The 19,003-nt window shown below is 44.4% G+C and overlaps 1 protein-coding gene across 3 annotated transcripts in view; it reads left to right on the top strand.

Annotated features, from left to right (window-relative positions):
* The window catches only part of PSD4 (pleckstrin and Sec7 domain containing 4), a 64,068-nt gene that overhangs the window by 40,638 nt on the left and 4,427 nt on the right, over positions 1-19,003 (top strand). For all 3 annotated transcript variants that reach the window (XM_077262676.1, XM_077262678.1, XM_077262677.1), the window contains exons 3-13: positions 1,286-1,361; positions 8,123-8,504; positions 8,788-8,919; positions 10,791-10,871; positions 11,217-11,329; positions 11,415-11,473; positions 14,258-14,347; positions 14,454-14,497; positions 14,980-15,149; positions 18,087-18,157; positions 18,698-18,843. In XM_077262676.1, coding sequence (XP_077118791.1) covers positions 1,286-1,361; positions 8,123-8,504; positions 8,788-8,919; positions 10,791-10,871; positions 11,217-11,329; positions 11,415-11,473; positions 14,258-14,347; positions 14,454-14,497; positions 14,980-15,149; positions 18,087-18,157; positions 18,698-18,843 — 1,364 coding nt within the window. The remainder of the gene's footprint in view (positions 1-1,285; positions 1,362-8,122; positions 8,505-8,787; positions 8,920-10,790; positions 10,872-11,216; positions 11,330-11,414; positions 11,474-14,257; positions 14,348-14,453; positions 14,498-14,979; positions 15,150-18,086; positions 18,158-18,697; positions 18,844-19,003) is intronic.

Raw genomic sequence — 19,003 nt, 5'->3', positions numbered from 1 at the left:
AGATTTAAGATTCAAAGGGCTCAATAAGGTTGAAAATAATGTAGAAAGATCTCACCTGCACCGATGCTCCATAAGTCACATTTCTGGTCTGTAACACACAGGAAATGGCATCTTAGCATATCACTGGCAGAGACAGGTCACTTGTGGTTATTTCCAAAGTGTCCAGAGTGGGACCAGGAACTAATATATATGGGCAGGTAGCTTTATGAATTGTAAATCCATTGACACCTTTATATCTTCTATCTGTTGCTGCATTCCCGAGAAACCAGCATTTTCATTCATATGCAAACAATGAATTAAATGCCCTGGGGGTGGCAGAGCACTTCCCGAGATTCTGCCACCTGAGGTTGTTTCTCTGCCCAGCATCGGGGACTTTAGCTTGATTGATAGATCACTGTCTGTGTGACATCAGGTGCCAGAGAAAGAAATCTGTGAGTGAGCGATCCATCAAGCTGGTGCTGGACAGGGAAACAATGTTGGACGGCAGAGACTCGGGAAGTGCTCTGTTGTGAACAGAGCACTTAACTCCTCATTTCTTTTAAATCACTGATTTTTCGGGAGTGCAGCAACAGATAGAAGATATAAAGGTGTTGATGGATTTATTTTTCAATAACCTATATGCCCAGATATATGGTTTGCAGGGCTTGATCTTACTGACAGATTCTTTTTAAAATTGTGCTGGGACCTCTGGTTAAGAGAGGATCAGAGATCTGCTCCATTTACGGCTTATTTGTGATCTGGTCCACTAGTGCCGGTGACGCTGGACTTTTTTAGCCCACCTTTATGCATACAGCCACAATTGGGCGTACTAAGGTGTTGATCGGGCGTCCAGGCTTTTGAGCTTCTCAGAGACATGGATGTTTTCAGACAGATTCATACGAATTGTGATTGATTCTGGTGATTTATATGACGTCCATCTGTTTTGGTTCCAAGACAGGAAATCCAAAAACTTTTTTTTTTTTTCTCTTCACATCTGCGAATTTTAGTGTCATCTTTCCCCATTTGTGGTACAGATTTATTGGTGGCCTACATGATGCAATGCTTTCTGGCGTTTGCTCTTCCTCTGCTGGTACCAGCGGTAGTTACACAGACGAGAGGAGAGAGTCACATGTCTCTGCTTTCATTGTGGCGGTCGCCATGCTGACATCCGTTTTCGGCAGAAACCACGGGTGTGTGCAGCCTTCACTGTAGGTGACATCAGAGTGGTGTCGTCAGCTCGGCACGGCGAGGACTTCTCGGCACAGCATACAGCAGTAGTCATTTTCTGATGGTCTGTACCTTTCAGGATGTCCTAAGCAACAGAGAAGAACCGGAGAACATTATGACGGCCTTCACCTCTACAGCGACCATGCCGGAAACTTGTAAGTGTGGATTTCCTTTCCTCTTAATCATGTAAACTTGTGATTTAACAAACTCCTTTTGTGGAATTAATAGTGTTGCTGGGGTGTCCATGTGCTGTGACTCCCATGGTCTTCAGATCTAGATTCCCTTAGAAGAGACGCTATACAGTACCATTTATTTATGCATTTATTTTACAATGGGACCTTATTGTCAGTGTATGCCACACTATATCATGCTGTAGTCTTCAATATTGAACAGAGAGGAGAAGACACAAATTTTTGCAGCTTTTTACTTACTTTCTGCTAATAGAGTTCTATCTGAAATACAGTACAGTATATACTCGAGTATAAGCCGAGGCACCTAATTTTGCCACGAAAAACTGGGTAAACTTATTGACTCAAGTATAACCAGGTATGCATTGTCCCCTCATCCCTGTCCTGGTATGCATGGCTCCCCACTCCCTGTCCTTGTATGCATGGCTCCCCACTCCCTGTCCTTGTATGCATGGCTCCCCACTCCCTGTCCTTGTATGCATGGCTCCCCACTCCCTGTCCTTGTATGCATGGCTCCCCGGTCCCTGTCCTTGTACGCATGGCTCTCCTCGCTGTCCTTGTAAGCATGGCTCACCCCGTCGTTGTCCTTGTATGCATGGCTCACCCCGTCGTTGTCCTTGTATGCATGGCTCCCTCCTGTCGATATCCTTGTATGCATGGCTCCCCCCGTCGTTGTCCTTGTATGCATGGCTCCCCCCGTCGTTGTCCTTGTATGCATGGCTCCCCCCGTCGTTGTCCTTGTATGCATGGCTCCCCCCGTCGTTGTCCTTGTATGCATGGCTCCCCCCGTCGTCGTCCTTGTATGCATGGCTCACCCCGTCGTTATCCTTGTATGCATGGCTCCCTCCTGTCGATATCCTTGTATGCATGGCTCCCCCCGTCGTTGTCCTTGTATGCATGGCTCCCCCCGTCGTTGTCCTTGTATGCATGGCTCCCCCCGTCGTTGTCCTTGTATGCATGGCTCACCCCGTCGTTGTCCTTGTATGCATGGCTCACCCCGTCGTTGTCCTTGTATGCATGGCTCCCTCCTGTCGATATCCTTGTATGCATGGCTCCCCCCGTCGTTGTCCTTGTATGCATGGCTCCCCCCGTCGTTGTCCTTGTATGCATGGCTCACCCCGTCGTTATCCTTGTATGCATGGCTCCCTCCTGTCGATATCCTTGTATGCATGGCTCCCCCCGTCGTTGTCCTTGTATGCATGGCTCCCCCCGTCGTTGTCCTTGTATGCATGGCTCCCCCCGTCGTTGTCCTTGTATGCATGGCTCACCCCGTCGTTGTCCTTGTATGCATGGCTCACCCCGTCGTTGTCCTTGTATGCATGGCTCCCTCCTGTCGATATCCTTGTATGCATGGCTCCCCCCGTCGTTGTCCTTGTATGCATGGCTCCCCCCGTCGTTGTCCTTGTATGCATGGCTCACCCCGTCGTTGTCCTTGTATGCATGGCTCCCTCCTGTCGATATCCTTGTACGCATGGCTCACCCAGTCGTTGTCCTTGTACGCATGGCTCACCCCGTCGTTGTCCTTGTACGCATGGCTCACCCCGTCATTGTCCTTGTATACATGGTTCCTTATCCCCTATCCTTGTATGCATGGCTCCTATAAAAAAAAGAGCATCCTACTTACTTTGCCTGCGTGCCTTTGCTGCATCTCGTTCCGGCGCCATTCATTAAGGTAATGAATATTCACTCCATGCCTATGGGAGTGGAGTGGTGTGAATATTCATTACCTTAATTCATTTCTTATTCATTTCTCTTTAGCACAGGCTTTAGCCACAGCTGCTGGCTCCTGCCCCTATGACCCGCTGCTCCTCCTCCCCCGCTGTCTTTCTGGGAAAATGACTCGAGTATAAGCCGAGGGGGGCGTTTTCATCCCATAAAAATGTGCTGAAAAACTCTGCTTATACACGAGTATATACGGTAACTTAAACATTTTACCAAACAAAAGGTACTCTGTGTCTGTAAAGGGAAACTTAATGGTTTCTCCTTAGTAGTAATTTATTAAAGTCCTGTGATTACAGCAGCATCGGCACACATTCATATTGTAAGTAACCAGCTTGTAGGAACACTGACTATGTAACTAAATAGACCATGACTGGCAAACAATGATAATGTCTTGCGGTTATTAATGTGCTGTGGACTTGGTGTCCATTTTGGGGCGGTCGGTATAAAATGGACCCACTCAGACTCCTAAAATACATTACTTACAAACAGTTAGGGATATTTCGCTTTTTGGGCAACATTTCTGAAAAGACGTTCACACTACTGTGATAATTTATTATGAAAGTAGGACATTTAAGTAGAAGCAATGGTGGTGTCTTCATCATAAACAATTTTTTTTAACAAAAGCCTATAACAGTAATGGGTACACCGCAACAAAAAACGCCAGTGTTTCAATAATTTGTCATGTGGCCGTGAGTATCAATTACAGCTGACGACGACGTCTATTGATGTTCACTAGTGGAGTTATTGTCTGCGGAGGCATGGCATCCCACTCTTCTTGAAGCACGGCCCTCAGGTAATTGATGTTCTGGGGTACAGAGTCACAAGCCTCTATGTGGAGACTCCGCTGATACCATAGGTTTTCAGGTCTGGAGAAAGTGCAGGCCACTCAATTTGAGGTACCCGAGTCTCCAGCAGCCGTTCCCGAATGATGTGACCTTGATGAGCTGGAGCATTGTCATCCATGAAGATGAAATTAGGCCTGTGTTGTTTGTGCAGAGGCAAAATGACTGGATTAATGATGTTATTCAGTAGTAGGGGCTTGTTACTGTACCATATTGACTAGACACACCACCACCAAAGGCTAGTCTGGTGACAATTGTGGCTGATGATTAGCGCTCTCCTTGACGTCTGCAACATCGTTGGTGGCCATCATTTCTGCTCAGAGTGAATCGACTTAAATTGGTGAACAGCACAGAGGCCCACTAGTCCCTCATCCAGCATAGATGGTCCCTGGCCCATGCAAGATGATGATTCCTGTGCCTGGTGGTGTGGTCAGGTACCTTGCAGGCTGTCTAGCATGCGGACCACACTGATGTAAATGGTTTTGAATGGTCTGATGTGACACTTGGGCGCCTCTCACCTCCCTTAAATGTGTCAGGAGTTGTGTGGCAATCATCATCCGGTTCCGAAGGGCATTATTCACAATGAAGCGGTCATCAGTGTGGGATGTGGTCAAAGGACGTCCACTTCTCTGCCGTTCTGTGACTCTTCTCCTCTGTTACACCCTGATGACTCTGTGACCCTGTAAGCTCAGTGGCCTCTTCCGTCTGAGAACATCCTACTTGAAGCATCACAATGGCGAGGTCCTGGTGATCAATTGTTAGGTGTCGCCTGGTCTCATGAAGTCGAAATGTGAACAGTGTGATGAAGACGGATTAATACCAATTCTAACTAAACCCTTAAATGTATTGGCCTATTCATGGATCAAACACCTAGTTACACAAAAACTGACATTTCAGATACAAGCCAATGTATATGATTCCAAGGCCAGAACCTATTATTGAACAATTAGAGCAGCTCCCTAACATAGTATTATCCTACATAAAAAAGAAAAATGGAGCAGAAATGCCCTTAATAAATAAGGTGAGACGTAAATGTATAAAAAAAAAAAAACTGTACAAATCTTTATTAGCTCACTCACATACATAATACTGGTGTACATAACCCTCAAAACAATACAGGACGAGTTAGAAATAGGGGGAAGATCCAGGCAACACAAATCCCCAAAGGCTCTCACAGTAAACATATAAAGGCATTTCAGTTTCATTCCATTGCTTCTCGCGTTTCCATGTGCAAGTGAGAATAACGATGATTCCTCTACACTGTGACAGCCCGTCAGATGTTTGTAGACAGCTATTAAATCTCCTCTTAGCCTTCTTTTTTGTAAGCTAAACATTCTCAGATCCTTTATCCATTCCTCGTAGGACATACTTTGCAGTCCACTCACCATCCTTGTAGCTCTACTCTGAACTTTCTCCAGTTTTCCAATGTATTTTTTTAAAAATCTGGTGCCCAGAACTGGACACAGTATTCCAGATGAGGCCTGACCAAGGAGGTGTGAAGCCAGATGAGGTCTGACCAAGGAGGAGTAGAGGGGGATAATTACACTTGATCTAGACTCTGCGTCTCTTAATACAGCCCACAACTGTGTTTGCTTTTTTGCTGCTGCATCACATTGTTGACTCATGTGCAGTCTGTGATCTATTAGGATGCCCAAGTCTTTTTCACATGTGCTGTTGCTTAATTCTATATTTTCTTGCCCAGATGTAGAATCTTGCATTTCTCCATGTTAAATACCATTCAGTTAGTCGCTGTCCATTGTCCAAGCTTATCTAGATACTTCTGAATCCCTTCTCGGTCTTCTCCAGTGTTAGATATCCTTCCTAGGTTTGCATCATTTGCAAATTTGATTACTTTTAGGTTTATTCTGAAATTTTGCCCGAAAGCCAAATATCCCTAACTTTTTGTGAGTAGTGTATATAATACATTGGGTACAGTAGTACAATGCAGGATGTGCTGTAATTTTTTAATAATAATTTTGGAAAGTTATGAAATGTCTTATAAATGTCTGTTCTGTTTCTGATCTAAGGAGCTGGGCTTTGAGTTGAGATGAATCTGTGCTGCACTTTATGTACATGATCAGTAGTGACCAGGGCTGTAGAGTCGGAGTCGGAGGTTTGACTTACCAACTCCGCAGCCCTGGTTAATATATTAGGAAGCAAAAGTTTGTAGGCACAAGCAGATTTGAAGGACAAGCTTCCATGAATGTGCTTACTCTACTTGAGGATCGAAGAATAGATTTTTGTTTTTCGCTGGAGGTGCAGTGCTTTCTTTGTTTCTGTAGGGGGAACTTGGTAGCGTAATAAAGTCCTGTGATTACAGCAGCATCGGCACACCTTCATATTGAGAGCAACAAGCTTGTAGGAACGGTGGCTATAACTAATTGGTTGAAGGTAAAGGTTCCATAAAGATACTTACTGTACATGAGGATTGTAGACATTTTTGTTACTGAACACTTTAATTTAAAGGGGTTGTACTGAGATTGTAAGGGGACAACGTACTGTTCAACAGGGGTCTGACCAGTGGATCCTGCAGCGATTCCAGTGGAGCCGAGATCGTACAAGACCACCGCTGCCCCATTTATTGTTAATGGGACTCCCAGAGAAAGCAGATTACAGCGCGGCTATGGTTGGTGGTCCCAAAGCCCATTGATTCAGTAGAGGTATTCATGCTCGACTTCCACTGCACCATTCAGAAGAGGAGAGCCCCATTTTTATGATAGATGCAGGTCCCAGTGGTCAGAGCCCAGTGATATGTAACTTAGCCCCTATTTTATTGACGGGGGAGAAGTGAAACAATAGATGATTCCCGTTTCTTCATTCTGCATGGTGGACCATCGTCAAAAGCGTCTGTAACCCTCCCGTACAGCACGATTATTGCATATGTGACCCTCCCGCACATTGTGGTTCATTATTAACTTTCCACCCCCTAAGAAAAATCTATATATTGCATAATTAGTGAATGGTATGCTGATAAACTTATTTCCTAAAAATTGTTGGATTCCCATGTGTCGAAAAACCTTATCACACATGTGTTGCGTACTTGTTTGTGTTTTTTTGCAAATATTTGCTCACCGCGGCGTTTCCCTTTCAAGTGTGTAATTGCCCTCATTTGCCGTGACACTTCATACAGATGTGGTGTTATATGAGAGCTGTTCTGTGACCCACACTTTCCCAAGTAATAGCATAAATACCGCCGTCATTACACAGCGCACGCTGGTTGTGGTGTGGGGTGTGCTCCACAGCTATAAATCCAAGGTTTACTACCTGCTGTACAAATACCACAGTGGATGTGAGCACATTCATGAGATGACGATGTGTACGGGCTCGTTACCTAGGAATCTGTAACGTGTGTGTCATTTACACCGGCCGCGTCCTCGTGTCATTAGGACACCAGTAATTTACCAAAGTTACATGAGATGGTTGGCAATTGCAGGGGATTTTTTTTTTTTTATAGATTATTGCCAATATGAACGAACGTATTTTGCATTATTCAAAAAAAAAAAAATTTGTGTGCCGATGCTGCTGTAATCACAGGACTATATTAAACTACCAAGTGCCACCTACAGACACACAAAAGCTGCAAAACCTGAACAAAAATTGGCTGGTCATGAAGGCCCTTTATGGACTGTTTATTAAGGGGTTAAAAGGCTTGTCCAACAATTCTTCCTTTAAAGGGATTGTGTCAACATCTTCTTTTCTCTTTGGGAGCGCACTGCTCCCCAGCCTCGTGGCTTCCTGCTTACAGAGGAAGGGTGGTGTGCTCCTAAATGATGGACAGATCTGAAGTGTGCGCTCTCCATGCATCTAGCAGATGAATCTTTGCCTCTTCAGCATAAGAGGAGCACATCGATAATTAAACTGGTCCCAGTGCTCTATAACTAACCCTGCTTCTTGCCTAGGACACCGGCCATCGCTGATAGACTGCAGAGGTGGCCGATAGCCTTGGCAACAAGTAGTAAACTATAAAGTAAAAAAATCTCTACTCTCGAGAACAGAGAGGCGGTAAATTGTAAAGTTGCTGTTTTTACAAGCATTTTGCAATTTTTTTCCCCTTTTTTATGATAATGAAAAAATCCCTTGAACTGTTGATAAAAATCAATCAGTATTGGTGACGCCTACATGTCCGTACCAGGAACGGCTAACTCCCCCTTATTCTTATCGTAGCTTCCAACCACGAGACGGCTGTAGAAGACGAGGGATTACTGTTCTCCGATACGGGTTTCTGGGCCAAGTTGTTAATAGAAGATGATAATTTTGACCAGAAGAATCCACCTTCTCCTCCATCTATGGACCGTACGCTCCTTCCTCCATCAGAAGAGACCAGAGAAGAACTTGTACTCCTGCATGATGGAGACATGCTCATGGAGGACCGTGATGAAGATGGCGCTCATCTGCTGTGCCAGGGCTGCCAAGGCAAGGAACATGTGGCCAGCAGATTTCCATCACAAGATAAAACGGAAGAAATGGATTGGAAACCTCTGCAGGAACCTCCGGGAATTGTGATCGAACTGTCTGATGATGTGTCCACAGATCTGGAGACTTCTGGGTAAGTTCAGTGGAAGTGACGGCGCAACTAAAGGTGCCCATACATCTTCATAAGTTGGCCAACGGCTATTCTTTTTAACTGCCACATACGCATGCACCTTCGATTTGGCCGAGCATGCGTCTTCAAGATGTTGTACCTGGAAGCAGCTTCTCTCCCGTAGAAATGGTTCCCATTCATTTCTTTCCCCAACATGGACATAATCCATGTGTGAAATCCAGGTAAAATATCAGAAAACCTCTACATACTTATGTGTGAACTCTTAAGTAGTTTTTTTGGTTTGCAGCTCCGAGGAGGTGACCTATGTGGAGGCCATAGCCAGGACTCAGGATGTGGAGGCCGCCCGATGTTTGGCATTGAAATTATTCCAGCTGGACGGTTTCGAAAAATCTCAGGTCGCTCCTTACCTACAGAAAAAGTAAGGCAACGGACATCAGTCTCGCAGCGTGTTAATAGACTACGTAATGGGCAGTTCTCATCGTGTCGGACAAGCCCTTCCTGGGGGAACAATGCGCCTCTTAAGTGCTGGTTTTGGGGAAGTTGCTTATGAGCCTAGGCAGGAGACAGTAGTCACTGTCCAGCACATACAAATCTAAATGGCTCCGACACGGGACGAACAAGGACCTCCGCAGTGATAAAGCTGCACTCCATCGTGACAGATGGCAGACCCTCCCAAGCGTCAGACAGCCCTATCATCTATGTTCTCTGCAATGAGTCATAGGGAAAAAAGACAGATCCTATTTCTGTTGTGAGAGCGAACACTTCCTACGGTCAGGACTAATTATTTCAGTAACGAAATTGGTAGCCACAGTTATTTCATTATCAGTTCTCGTCACCTTCAAAGAGGTTGCCTGAGAGGAAATCCAAGATGGCCGCTGTCACTTGTTTCAGGCTACAACCTGTCCTACTGTGTGCTTGCCACCCTGAAGAAACGCTGCTCGAGACGTACATCTCGGCTGGCAGGCTGAGGAGCAGCATCCTAAACTAATCTGCTCCCTCTGCCTGACAGGTTTACAACGAGGAGGATAAAGCCGCTGTGTACTCTTCCTCCTCGCAGAGCGTCTTTTTTTTTTTTTGTCTCCGTGACCCTTTGTAAACCTGTCAGGCTGAGTGAATGGATAAGTTGTTTAATAACGACGATGCTCCTCAGCCTGCCAGTCAAGACTTGTGTCCCGAGCAGTGTTTATTCAGGCTGCGATGCGATGAGACATTTAACGCAGGCCATCTTGGATTGGTTCTTGGAGAACCTCTTTTAAGGTTGTTGCAAAAAAATATACAATTACACTTAGGCAGCTGTAGATATATAGTATTGTATCCCCCCAAATGCCTGTATGGTTTCTGTTTTTAGACCTCCTGATTGTCAAAGATCTTTCTAGGGTGATACTAGGGTCAGTGTTTGTACTTCTGTTTGCCCACCCCTTTAGTGTCAATGAGAAAGGGCGAAACTGCAGCTGCATCCCCTTCCTCCCCCTCCTCTTTTCTACTGTTAAATTTTGGAGAACGAGAAGGGCCCTCAGCATTTACAGACTAGGAAATAAATACGGGTTGCTGGGAGATGAGGGAGATATCACTTCCACAATATAAAGTCTGTGGAGTCAATTATATACTGAATGATGCAAAATAGTAATGACTAGTACACGTTAATGACGTGGGCTCAAATACTACATTATATATAATGAGTCTTATTAAGAGTTAAATATAGTTTTAACAATCCACCTAATTACATTTGGAGCTCAGCCAGAACGTTTCAAGCTTGTAATAACCATAGATCATAAATTCGACCCAGTAATTCAGTCCATGCGTGACGCTGGATAACAGGAGCCTCTAATAGGCCCAAGACAACAAAGGGGTCGATATAGAAATAGGGAGGGTCTTCAGCCATCTACAAAGGGATTTGTAAGCTAAAATGCAAGGTTTTTTTCCCTCCACAAGAATGAACACTTCACAAGCCGCAGCAGGAAGACTCTGGGGTCTCCACTGAACCCCTTCATACCCGTAAAATAGAGATGAATTCAATTAAAACTTAATTATTAGCTTAAAGGAGTTTTCCACTTTAAGAAAAGTAGACCCCAAATGCTTTTATTTCTGTAACATAACATAAAATTCCTTTAAATAAAGCACTACTTACTGTACATAATCCTTAATCCCATGTGCCTCCTTATCCGTGAAGTGGCGGTCGGAGGCTGTAATTAGGGGGATCCCCTTCCCCCTCGAGCTGTGTGTAGTCCTGCAGAGAAGTCGTTGATCTGTATGGTGGAAGGTGTAATAATACGTCTTTGTTCTGTTCAGCAATGACTTCAGTGCCCTGGTGGCTGAGGAATACCTTGCACTTTTCAACTTCTCAGGGAAAAGCCTGGATGCGGCTCTCAGGTGAGACACCATTTATTTCATTTTGCAATGACGTTTTTTTTATATTTAGTTTTTTGCTTTTACTCGTAAGGAAGTTTGGACGGTGCCGTAAATTTATACATACAGTCATAGAAAACGCTAAATCGGCTCCTCCTTTACCTCGGCGCTGAGTCCCCTGCCTCCCATAGATCCTGTATATAAACGCTGAACCCTAGGTCACCACGTCCGTAGCTCCTAAGAAGGCGGCAGTCACATAATTTGTCCTTGTTTTGCATGGACCAATGATTAGTACATTTGTAGGCTTCGTATTCCAGCCTGCATTCCCTCTCTATAGATATGGGAGTCACCTCTGTTTCCATATTTTAGGTCTCTGCTGCAAGAACTGGTACTGACTGGGGAAACACAGGAGCGAGAGCGGGTCCTCTACCACTTCTCCAAACGCTTCCACAACTGCAACCCTAAGGATTTCAGATCCGCAGGTGAGTGATATACGGACCGTATATATATCATGTTCTGGTCATTCATGATCCGGAGCGGCGCTCATCAGACGTCATTGTATTTCAGATGCTGTTCACACTATGACCTGTGCCCTCATGCTGCTCAATTCAGATTTACACGGACAGGTAATGTGCGGGCAATACTGACCTTTGTATTAGATCTGTGTGGTTATAATAGTAAGTATCTATGCAGAACACACGGAGGAAGGCCATACTGCCCAGTACCTATATGATGGGGACGGCTGCAAAATGCTGATGCACACCCACCCACATAACGATCATCCATGAGGGGGTGGAAGCTCGCTGTGATTAGTGCACATGGATAAAGCTTCGGTAAGGTGCCGGTCACACAGATACGTGTATCCTCCAATATCAGATCGCTGGAGGTCTGACAGCTTTCATGGTGGCTGGATGTGTGCAGTGTACAGATCTGGAAAATGGCTCCGTACATGGCGTAGTGGCTCAGCTCCCATTCACTTCAGTAGCAGCTGAGTAGCCCCTGAGATCTGCCACTACACCGTGCATGGAGCTGTGCTAGGTAAATTGTGTACATCCAAAAGCTGCAGATAGGTGACTCTGGGTGCCGAGTGTAGGTCATCAATATTTATGTCCTGGAAAGCTAAGGAAGGCATCTGGCTGAAAAGGGAAATCCCTTATGGAAAAGTAAATCAGATCATTATTTGCTGTGACTGCACTTTGCCTGCCAAAGTGTCACTTCTAGGCACTTGTCGCTTGCACACAGGTTTTGAAGGAAATAAGCAGAGAGGTTGTTCCAAACATCTTGGAGTACTAACCACAGATCTTCTGTATAGGAAACTTGTCAAAATCCTTCTGTTTCTTCATGTAATCCCAGACAGACTCAATGATGTTAGGATCAGGGCTCTGTGTGGGGCCGATGGGCCACATCATCACTTCCCGGACTTCTTGTTCTTTACAATGAAGATAGTTCTTAATGACATTGGCTGGATGTTTGGGATCATTTTCCTGCTGCAGAATAAATTTGGAGCCAATCAGACACCTCACTGACTGGTATAACATGATGGATAAGGATCTGCTTGTATTTCTCAGGATTGAGGACACCATTAATCCTGACCAATTCCCAACGTCATTGGCTGAAATTCAGCCCCAAACTTGCAAGACCCTCCACCATGCTTTACTATTCCTACAGACACTATTGTGCCGCTCTCCAGCCCTTGGTGAACAAATTGCCTTCCATTACAGCCAAATATTTCACATTTTGACTTATCACTCCAGAGCCAAGTCAGCCATTTTTCTGTACCCCAGTTCCTATGTTTTTGTACATAATTGCATTGTTTGGTCTTGTTTCCATGTAGAAGTTTTATTACTTTCTGGCCAGACTTCTCCAAACTGTAGATTGGTGTAGCTAGGTCTCACTGGTTGCTTTGAGTTCTGAGCTGATGGCACTGCTGGACATTTTCCAGTTTTGAAGGGAAGTAACCATGAAGTGTCCCTCATCTGCTGCACCAAGTTTCTCTGGCCGACCACTAGGTCCTTTCTCAATGTTTCCCATTTCTTGGTGCTTCTCGAAAAAAGCCTGAACAGCACATCTTGGTATTCCAGTCTGCTTTGGAATCTTTGCCTGGGAGAGACCTTGTTATATTTCTGCGCCCAGTCTTGCCATGGTGTATGACCTGTGCCATGAAACGGTTTTCCACAACCTCACCTATGTAGCAGAATTCCTCACCCAGCTTTTACGCCTCTTACACAGCTTTTTCTGATTGAGTTAATGACAAGTTATATATGAAAATGATGATCATTATCACCTGTTTGGTGTATTTGTAAGATTTTAGTCAGGTGTATGTGTAACCAAAGTCCCTGACTTTGTGTAAATGTGGCTAGAAGAATTGAGGCGGTTTTGAAGGAAAATGGCGGTCACACCAAATACTGATTTTAGAGCAAGACAATGACATGTGACGCACATTGCAGAAACATTGCAGAATGACCACCATGCAACCTACTATTTTTCTAATGAAAAAAGTCACAGGCGACTTTGACTGTGCAAAAAAGCCATTGTGAAGCAATCGGCCTCATTTATTGGTGTCATAAGTCTAGTGTAGAAAATCTGCATAAAGAGTAGAAAAAGCGTGGCTTACCAGAGGTTAATGTTGAAACGGCCACTCTAGCTGGAATCTGTACACTGATAAATAAGCAAATCATGAATTAATTAATGATTTCATCTTATCTAGACTCAAAGGAAAATATATCCTATGTTTTATCTTTACCGTCTTTTTTTGAAACCTCTTAAAGGGAACCTGCACAATTGCAATCAGCAACGTTGTGGCATAACACTTACCTGGCTGCAATCATGTCTATGGTTCGGGCACAAGGAATTTAGTAACACATTCACGTGACCCAACACTTTGGTGTGATTAAATTAAGAGTTATCTGAGAATTTGACATTGCTGGTCTTCTTTATTTTTGGGTAATTTTACGGCTGGCACCTCCATGATCTGCTGATTGAAGAGACTACCGCACTCCAGCGAGTGCTGCTGCCTTGTCTGTCAGGTGCAGGGCTGCACAATTATCTGTTGCGGTGCATGGCATTACTGTTCATTTCCATTCACTTAAATGGGACTGAGGTGTAATTCACATCATAGTGTTCGGAGTTGTGCCTGGTACACAAGGCAAGACGCTCATGGTACCGCCATGGCCACGTTAGTTGCCCCATCTGTGGAGAAGCCAGCAGTCAGACACTTACCAATCTTATAGTATTGGTCATCAATATTTAAATGTGAGAAAACCCCATTGTGATTATCTTTGCACAATATGAGGTGCCAGTTCTTACAATAACACTCCACGTTGACCACCATCACATGCTTTTCCACATTAAACAGTATAACAATTAACCAGGCATAATGTTCTTATTTCTGACAAATTTCATTTCTGCAGAATATCGGGAAGAGTATGACATTACAAGAATTCATTAATAACCTTGATGGGATGAACGATGGGACCAGTTTTCCTCGGGAGCTCCTGAAGGTAAAGGACTGCTCTTTCTTTTTTTACTGGAGTCACTATGTATGTGTGCACAATTTCATTATTGTGTCATTTATGCACTACATGACCCCATTTTCTTTTCTTGTAGGGCTTCTACAACTCGATCCGAACTGAGAAGTTGGAATGGGCATTGTGAGTAGACCTAAAAAAAAATTCACCATAGCCCCTTGCCAATTTATTGCTAAGGCACTTGTCTTATATATGTCATATAAGGAGACACGTCCGTCTCTGCTGTCCGATGTGTGACTACAGAAGAGAGCAGGCACTGGAGGGGGACGGCATTGTATAGTCACCATTTAAATTGTGAGTGTTGGGAGGAAATCCAGGCAAACACGGGGAGAAAATACAAACTACTTACTGATGATGTCCTTGGTGGCATTTGAACCCAGGGCTGCAGTGCTAACCACTGAGCCACGGTACAGTACTAACCACTGAGCCACAGTGCTGCCCCATCACCAACAATCCAAATGCAGAGAGTGTCTCAGTGGGTAAAATACAGAGTCACAGACATCCGTCTCGACTCCCTCGTTATCTCCTTCCTACACACTGCTGTTACATCCATGTTTTTACCTTTCTCTCCTCCTCGTTTTGCTAACCTGCTTATTTTTGTTCAGGAGTGAAGAAAAACTATCAAACCCTCTGCTCACAAGACCAGAGAGCATGATGTCTATCCGAAAAAAGAGCAATCCTTTCCTGGACATACCCGCTCCCAACCCTGATGACCCCGTATACAAGCAAGGGATGCTGTGCCGGAAAATACACGCTGATATCGATGGAAAGAAAAGTGAGTCAGCGCCTGGTTATAGGCCTATGTGTACAGCCATCGGGCTCCCTCCTACCATAGTAACGCAGGAGAACATGGCCATATACAGGACTGAGAAAATGTTTTATCTGGTGGGGGAAATATGCTGAAAACGAAGAATATTTTTTTTTTAAATAGAAGTGTTAAATGGGTTGTCCATTACTCGGACAAACTCCTTCTCAATCCCTATGTTTCTACCTTTTAAAATAATAACACTTATACTCCCCTCCAGTGCCGGCTCTGTTCCAGGGGTGTTGGTACTGGTTCTCACGACATAACGCGATCTCTGTGGCCAATCAGCAGCCACTTCACTCTCTCCGCCATCACGTTTCACTGCTGGAACTGCGCCGGCACTGCAGTTGTGTATAAGGCTATGTGCCCACGTTGCCGAATGTAAGCAGAATTTTCCTCATCGAAACCGAACTCCCTTGCCAGGAAATCCTCTAGCTTTTTTTTTTTTTCGCTTTTTTTTTTGCGTTTTTCATGCGTTTTTTTTCCATGCCTCCCAATACAATTTTATATAGCGGTAAAATCGCCGTGATTCCGCAAAAGTAATGAACATGCTGCGTTTTTTTTCCGCAATGCATTTCCGCTGCGGGAAAAAAAACGCAGCATGGGCACAACAATTGCGAAATGCCATTAAAAATAATGGGATGTGTTTTGTAAGCATTTTTTAAGCGTTTCCGCAGCGGTAAAAACATGGATAAAACGCTTAAAAGCAACGTGGGCACATAGCCTCAGACCTACGTATTGAGAAGGGGTTGTCCGAGGAGTGGATAAGCCCTTTTAATAGTTTATTTTTAACAGTTAGCAAAGTGAGTGCACAAAAGAGAAATTTAAATTCCATGAATATTTGGTGTGGCCGCCCCTTTGCCTGCAAAGCAGCATCACATCTCCTAGGTAAACTTGTACTTTTGAAGGAACTTCGCAGAGAGGTTGTTCCAAACATCTCGGAGGACTAACCACAGATCTTCTGTGGATGTCTCTTCATTTAATCTTAGACTGGATGATGTTGAGTTTAGGGCTCTATGGAGGCCGTATCATCACTTCCAGGACTCCTTGCTCTTCTGAAGATAGTTCTACCTGACATTGGCTTTATGTTTGGGGGTCCTTGTCCTGCTGCAGAATAAATTTGGAGCCAATCAGACGCCTCCCTGATGGTATTACATGATTGGTAAGTATCTGCTTGAGTTTTTCAACTTTGAGGACACCATTAATCCTGACCAAATCCTCAAATCCATTTGAGCCCTGGAAGTGATATTCCGGCATCACAGAGCCCTGATCCAGTCTGTCTGGGATCACATGAAGAGACAGAAGGATTTGCACAGGCGACATCCACAGAAGATCTGTGGTTAGTTCTCCATCCAACAACCTCTCTGCAGAGATCCTTTAGACACTGTGGAAGTGACGAGTGCCGAGAAAAGGTGAAGCTGTCTTGAAGACAAAGGACGGGTGCACCAAATATCAGATTTCTCTTTTGTTCATTCACTTTGCATTTTTTTAATTGATAAAAATAAACTATTAGCATTTCTATTTGTTAAATCATTCTCAATCTGTAGTTCCGGGAATTAGATTCCGGTATTTGCTAAATGAAGTGACTGCGGCTTGTACTGACCGCCATGCCCCCCCGATCCACTGACATTATCATGCTGTTTGGGTTCTACCAAGAATTCCGTTTCCCTATTATTGTCTGAAGGAGGAAGTAATGTAATATCTAATGCACAAAGAAAATGATCCTTAACGAGTAACTAAGTGTTTAATTGTGTTTTGTTATACATATACTTTGTAGGCACTTTAAATACCTGTAGGTCTGTGGGGGTGTGGGTCCTGACACTCCCACCGATCGCTCAAGAATGGCTGAGAATTGCAGAGATAACGAGGAAGAAGCGCAGCTCCGCTGCCTGAGAAAGTTGGCTGAGTGGATCACGGCAATCATTAGAAAGTCATAGGCCACTACGTGCGCTCCTGCCTCCTTAGCTGCACACTTCTGAGCCATCTTCCAAGTGATTGGTGGGGGTCCCACTTCTGAGACTCCCCTCCGATCTACTGACACCGATCTATAGGCATTCAAATAAAGTGCCTACAAAATATTTAAAAAAAAAAAAAAAAAACCCATGTAAAAGTTTAGTTACTCTTTAAAGAGGTTGTCATCTTTTTCTGAATCTCTGTTTTTCCCCTCAGTAAAATATTAGCTCCTATAATCACCTGTGGCGTCTGCACATTTCCATTGGCTCTTCCGGGGATCATGTGACATGTCACGTGATCCCTGCAGCCAGTCAGCACTGGCTTCACTCTCCCCATCATCAAAACAAATCAGAGATCCGGATGAAATGAGAGAGCAGCCGCGGCTCTCACTACTTCTGTATGTCACTTACATCAGAAGGCGGGGAGGGAGAAGCCAGCGCTGATTGCCCGCAGGGATTACATGACGTAACAATGTCACACAAGCCCTGGGAGAGCCAGAGGTGAGTATAGGGGTTATTACTGTACTGGGGGAAAACTGAGATTCAGAAAGGGTTGTCTGAGTAGTGGACACCCCTTTAAATGAATGGACCTGAAAAGAAGACATTGCTCAGCAGGGGGCTCCTGTGAGCACCAGAAAATTCTCCCTACAGGTATAAAACTGTTTTATTCATACATTTTTTTTTTTTCTCTTTTAGCCATTGCTCCCACAAAAGCCTGCTGCTCACATTACTGTCACAGATTACTATGACAGATCTGTGTTCAAAGGGTAAAGGACGAATCGTAAATGGCCCCCATTAACTTTGATGGGGATAGTCGGGGGTCCCAGCATTTTGAACAACATTATACTTGTTGTTTCATTATTTTGCTTACATCAGATTATGCATGTACATTATCTGATCTTGCTGCTGTTACCTAGAATTATTTGTATCACACCTTGTTCTCATATCATCATAGCTCCATGGGGGAAAAGAAGCTGGAAATCCTTTCACGCTGTGTTAAAGGGGATGCTGATCTTTTTGTTAAAGGTGAGACTTCTACCAAAAAGGAAAAAGAGATGTCCTCTATTTGCTGCCTTTGCGAAATGCAAAGAATAACTAAACTTTAAGAAATATGTATATCCATATATCAGAAGTTTTGATTGTTGAGGACCCCGACAGAGGGGCAGTGGGGCTCAGCAGACCCTCGGAGCACCGATGGACCTTCTGTGAGTCCATACCCATTTCACATGCACTTCTGGGACTTCTGAGAGTTTCTGTTCCCCCTTTTCTGTGATTGGTGAGGGGCTCATGATCAGGCTGGCCATCGATCAAAAGTTCTGACATTTCAAAAGTTTTTTTAAAAAAAGTTTAATCACCCTTTAAAGTGATCCGTCCAGTTATAGATGTATAAAAAAACCTGCTGGTATAGGTGGGAGTGCTGTGCCGCTCATCAGTAACCGGCACACAGGGGCGGACTGTGACATTTCTTCTTTTGGTTATTACGGTTTTATTTTTGAGGGGCTCAATAACTAAAAAAAATGTATGTTTTTCGAATGACTGATCCTGTTACATTTCTCTTTTGGGCAGGATGAGTACAGGTCGGACTTCCAGTTCCCTGAGGAGGTGATCAGTGTGCACCATTCTCTGGCTGAGAAGGCCAGCGAGTACACCAAGAGGCCGCACGTCTTCCGGCTGCAGACCGCTGACTGGCGGGTATTCCTTTTCCAGACTCAGTAAGTAACGTCCACCCACCTTATACCGCCATATCCTGCAGAGTCTTATTGTCTATAGATCTGACACCCACCGACCGCTAAAACTTAAGGGGCAGAAATGTTCAACCAAATTTTCTATTGAGCCCCTCTTACCTCTCGGAGGAGCTTCTGTCCCTCTGTT

This window comes from Ranitomeya variabilis, chromosome 5, assembly GCF_051348905.1.
Source record: "Ranitomeya variabilis isolate aRanVar5 chromosome 5, aRanVar5.hap1, whole genome shotgun sequence".
NCBI lineage: Eukaryota > Metazoa > Chordata > Amphibia > Anura > Dendrobatidae > Ranitomeya > Ranitomeya variabilis.
This window is presented reverse-complemented; position numbering and strand designations above follow the sequence as displayed.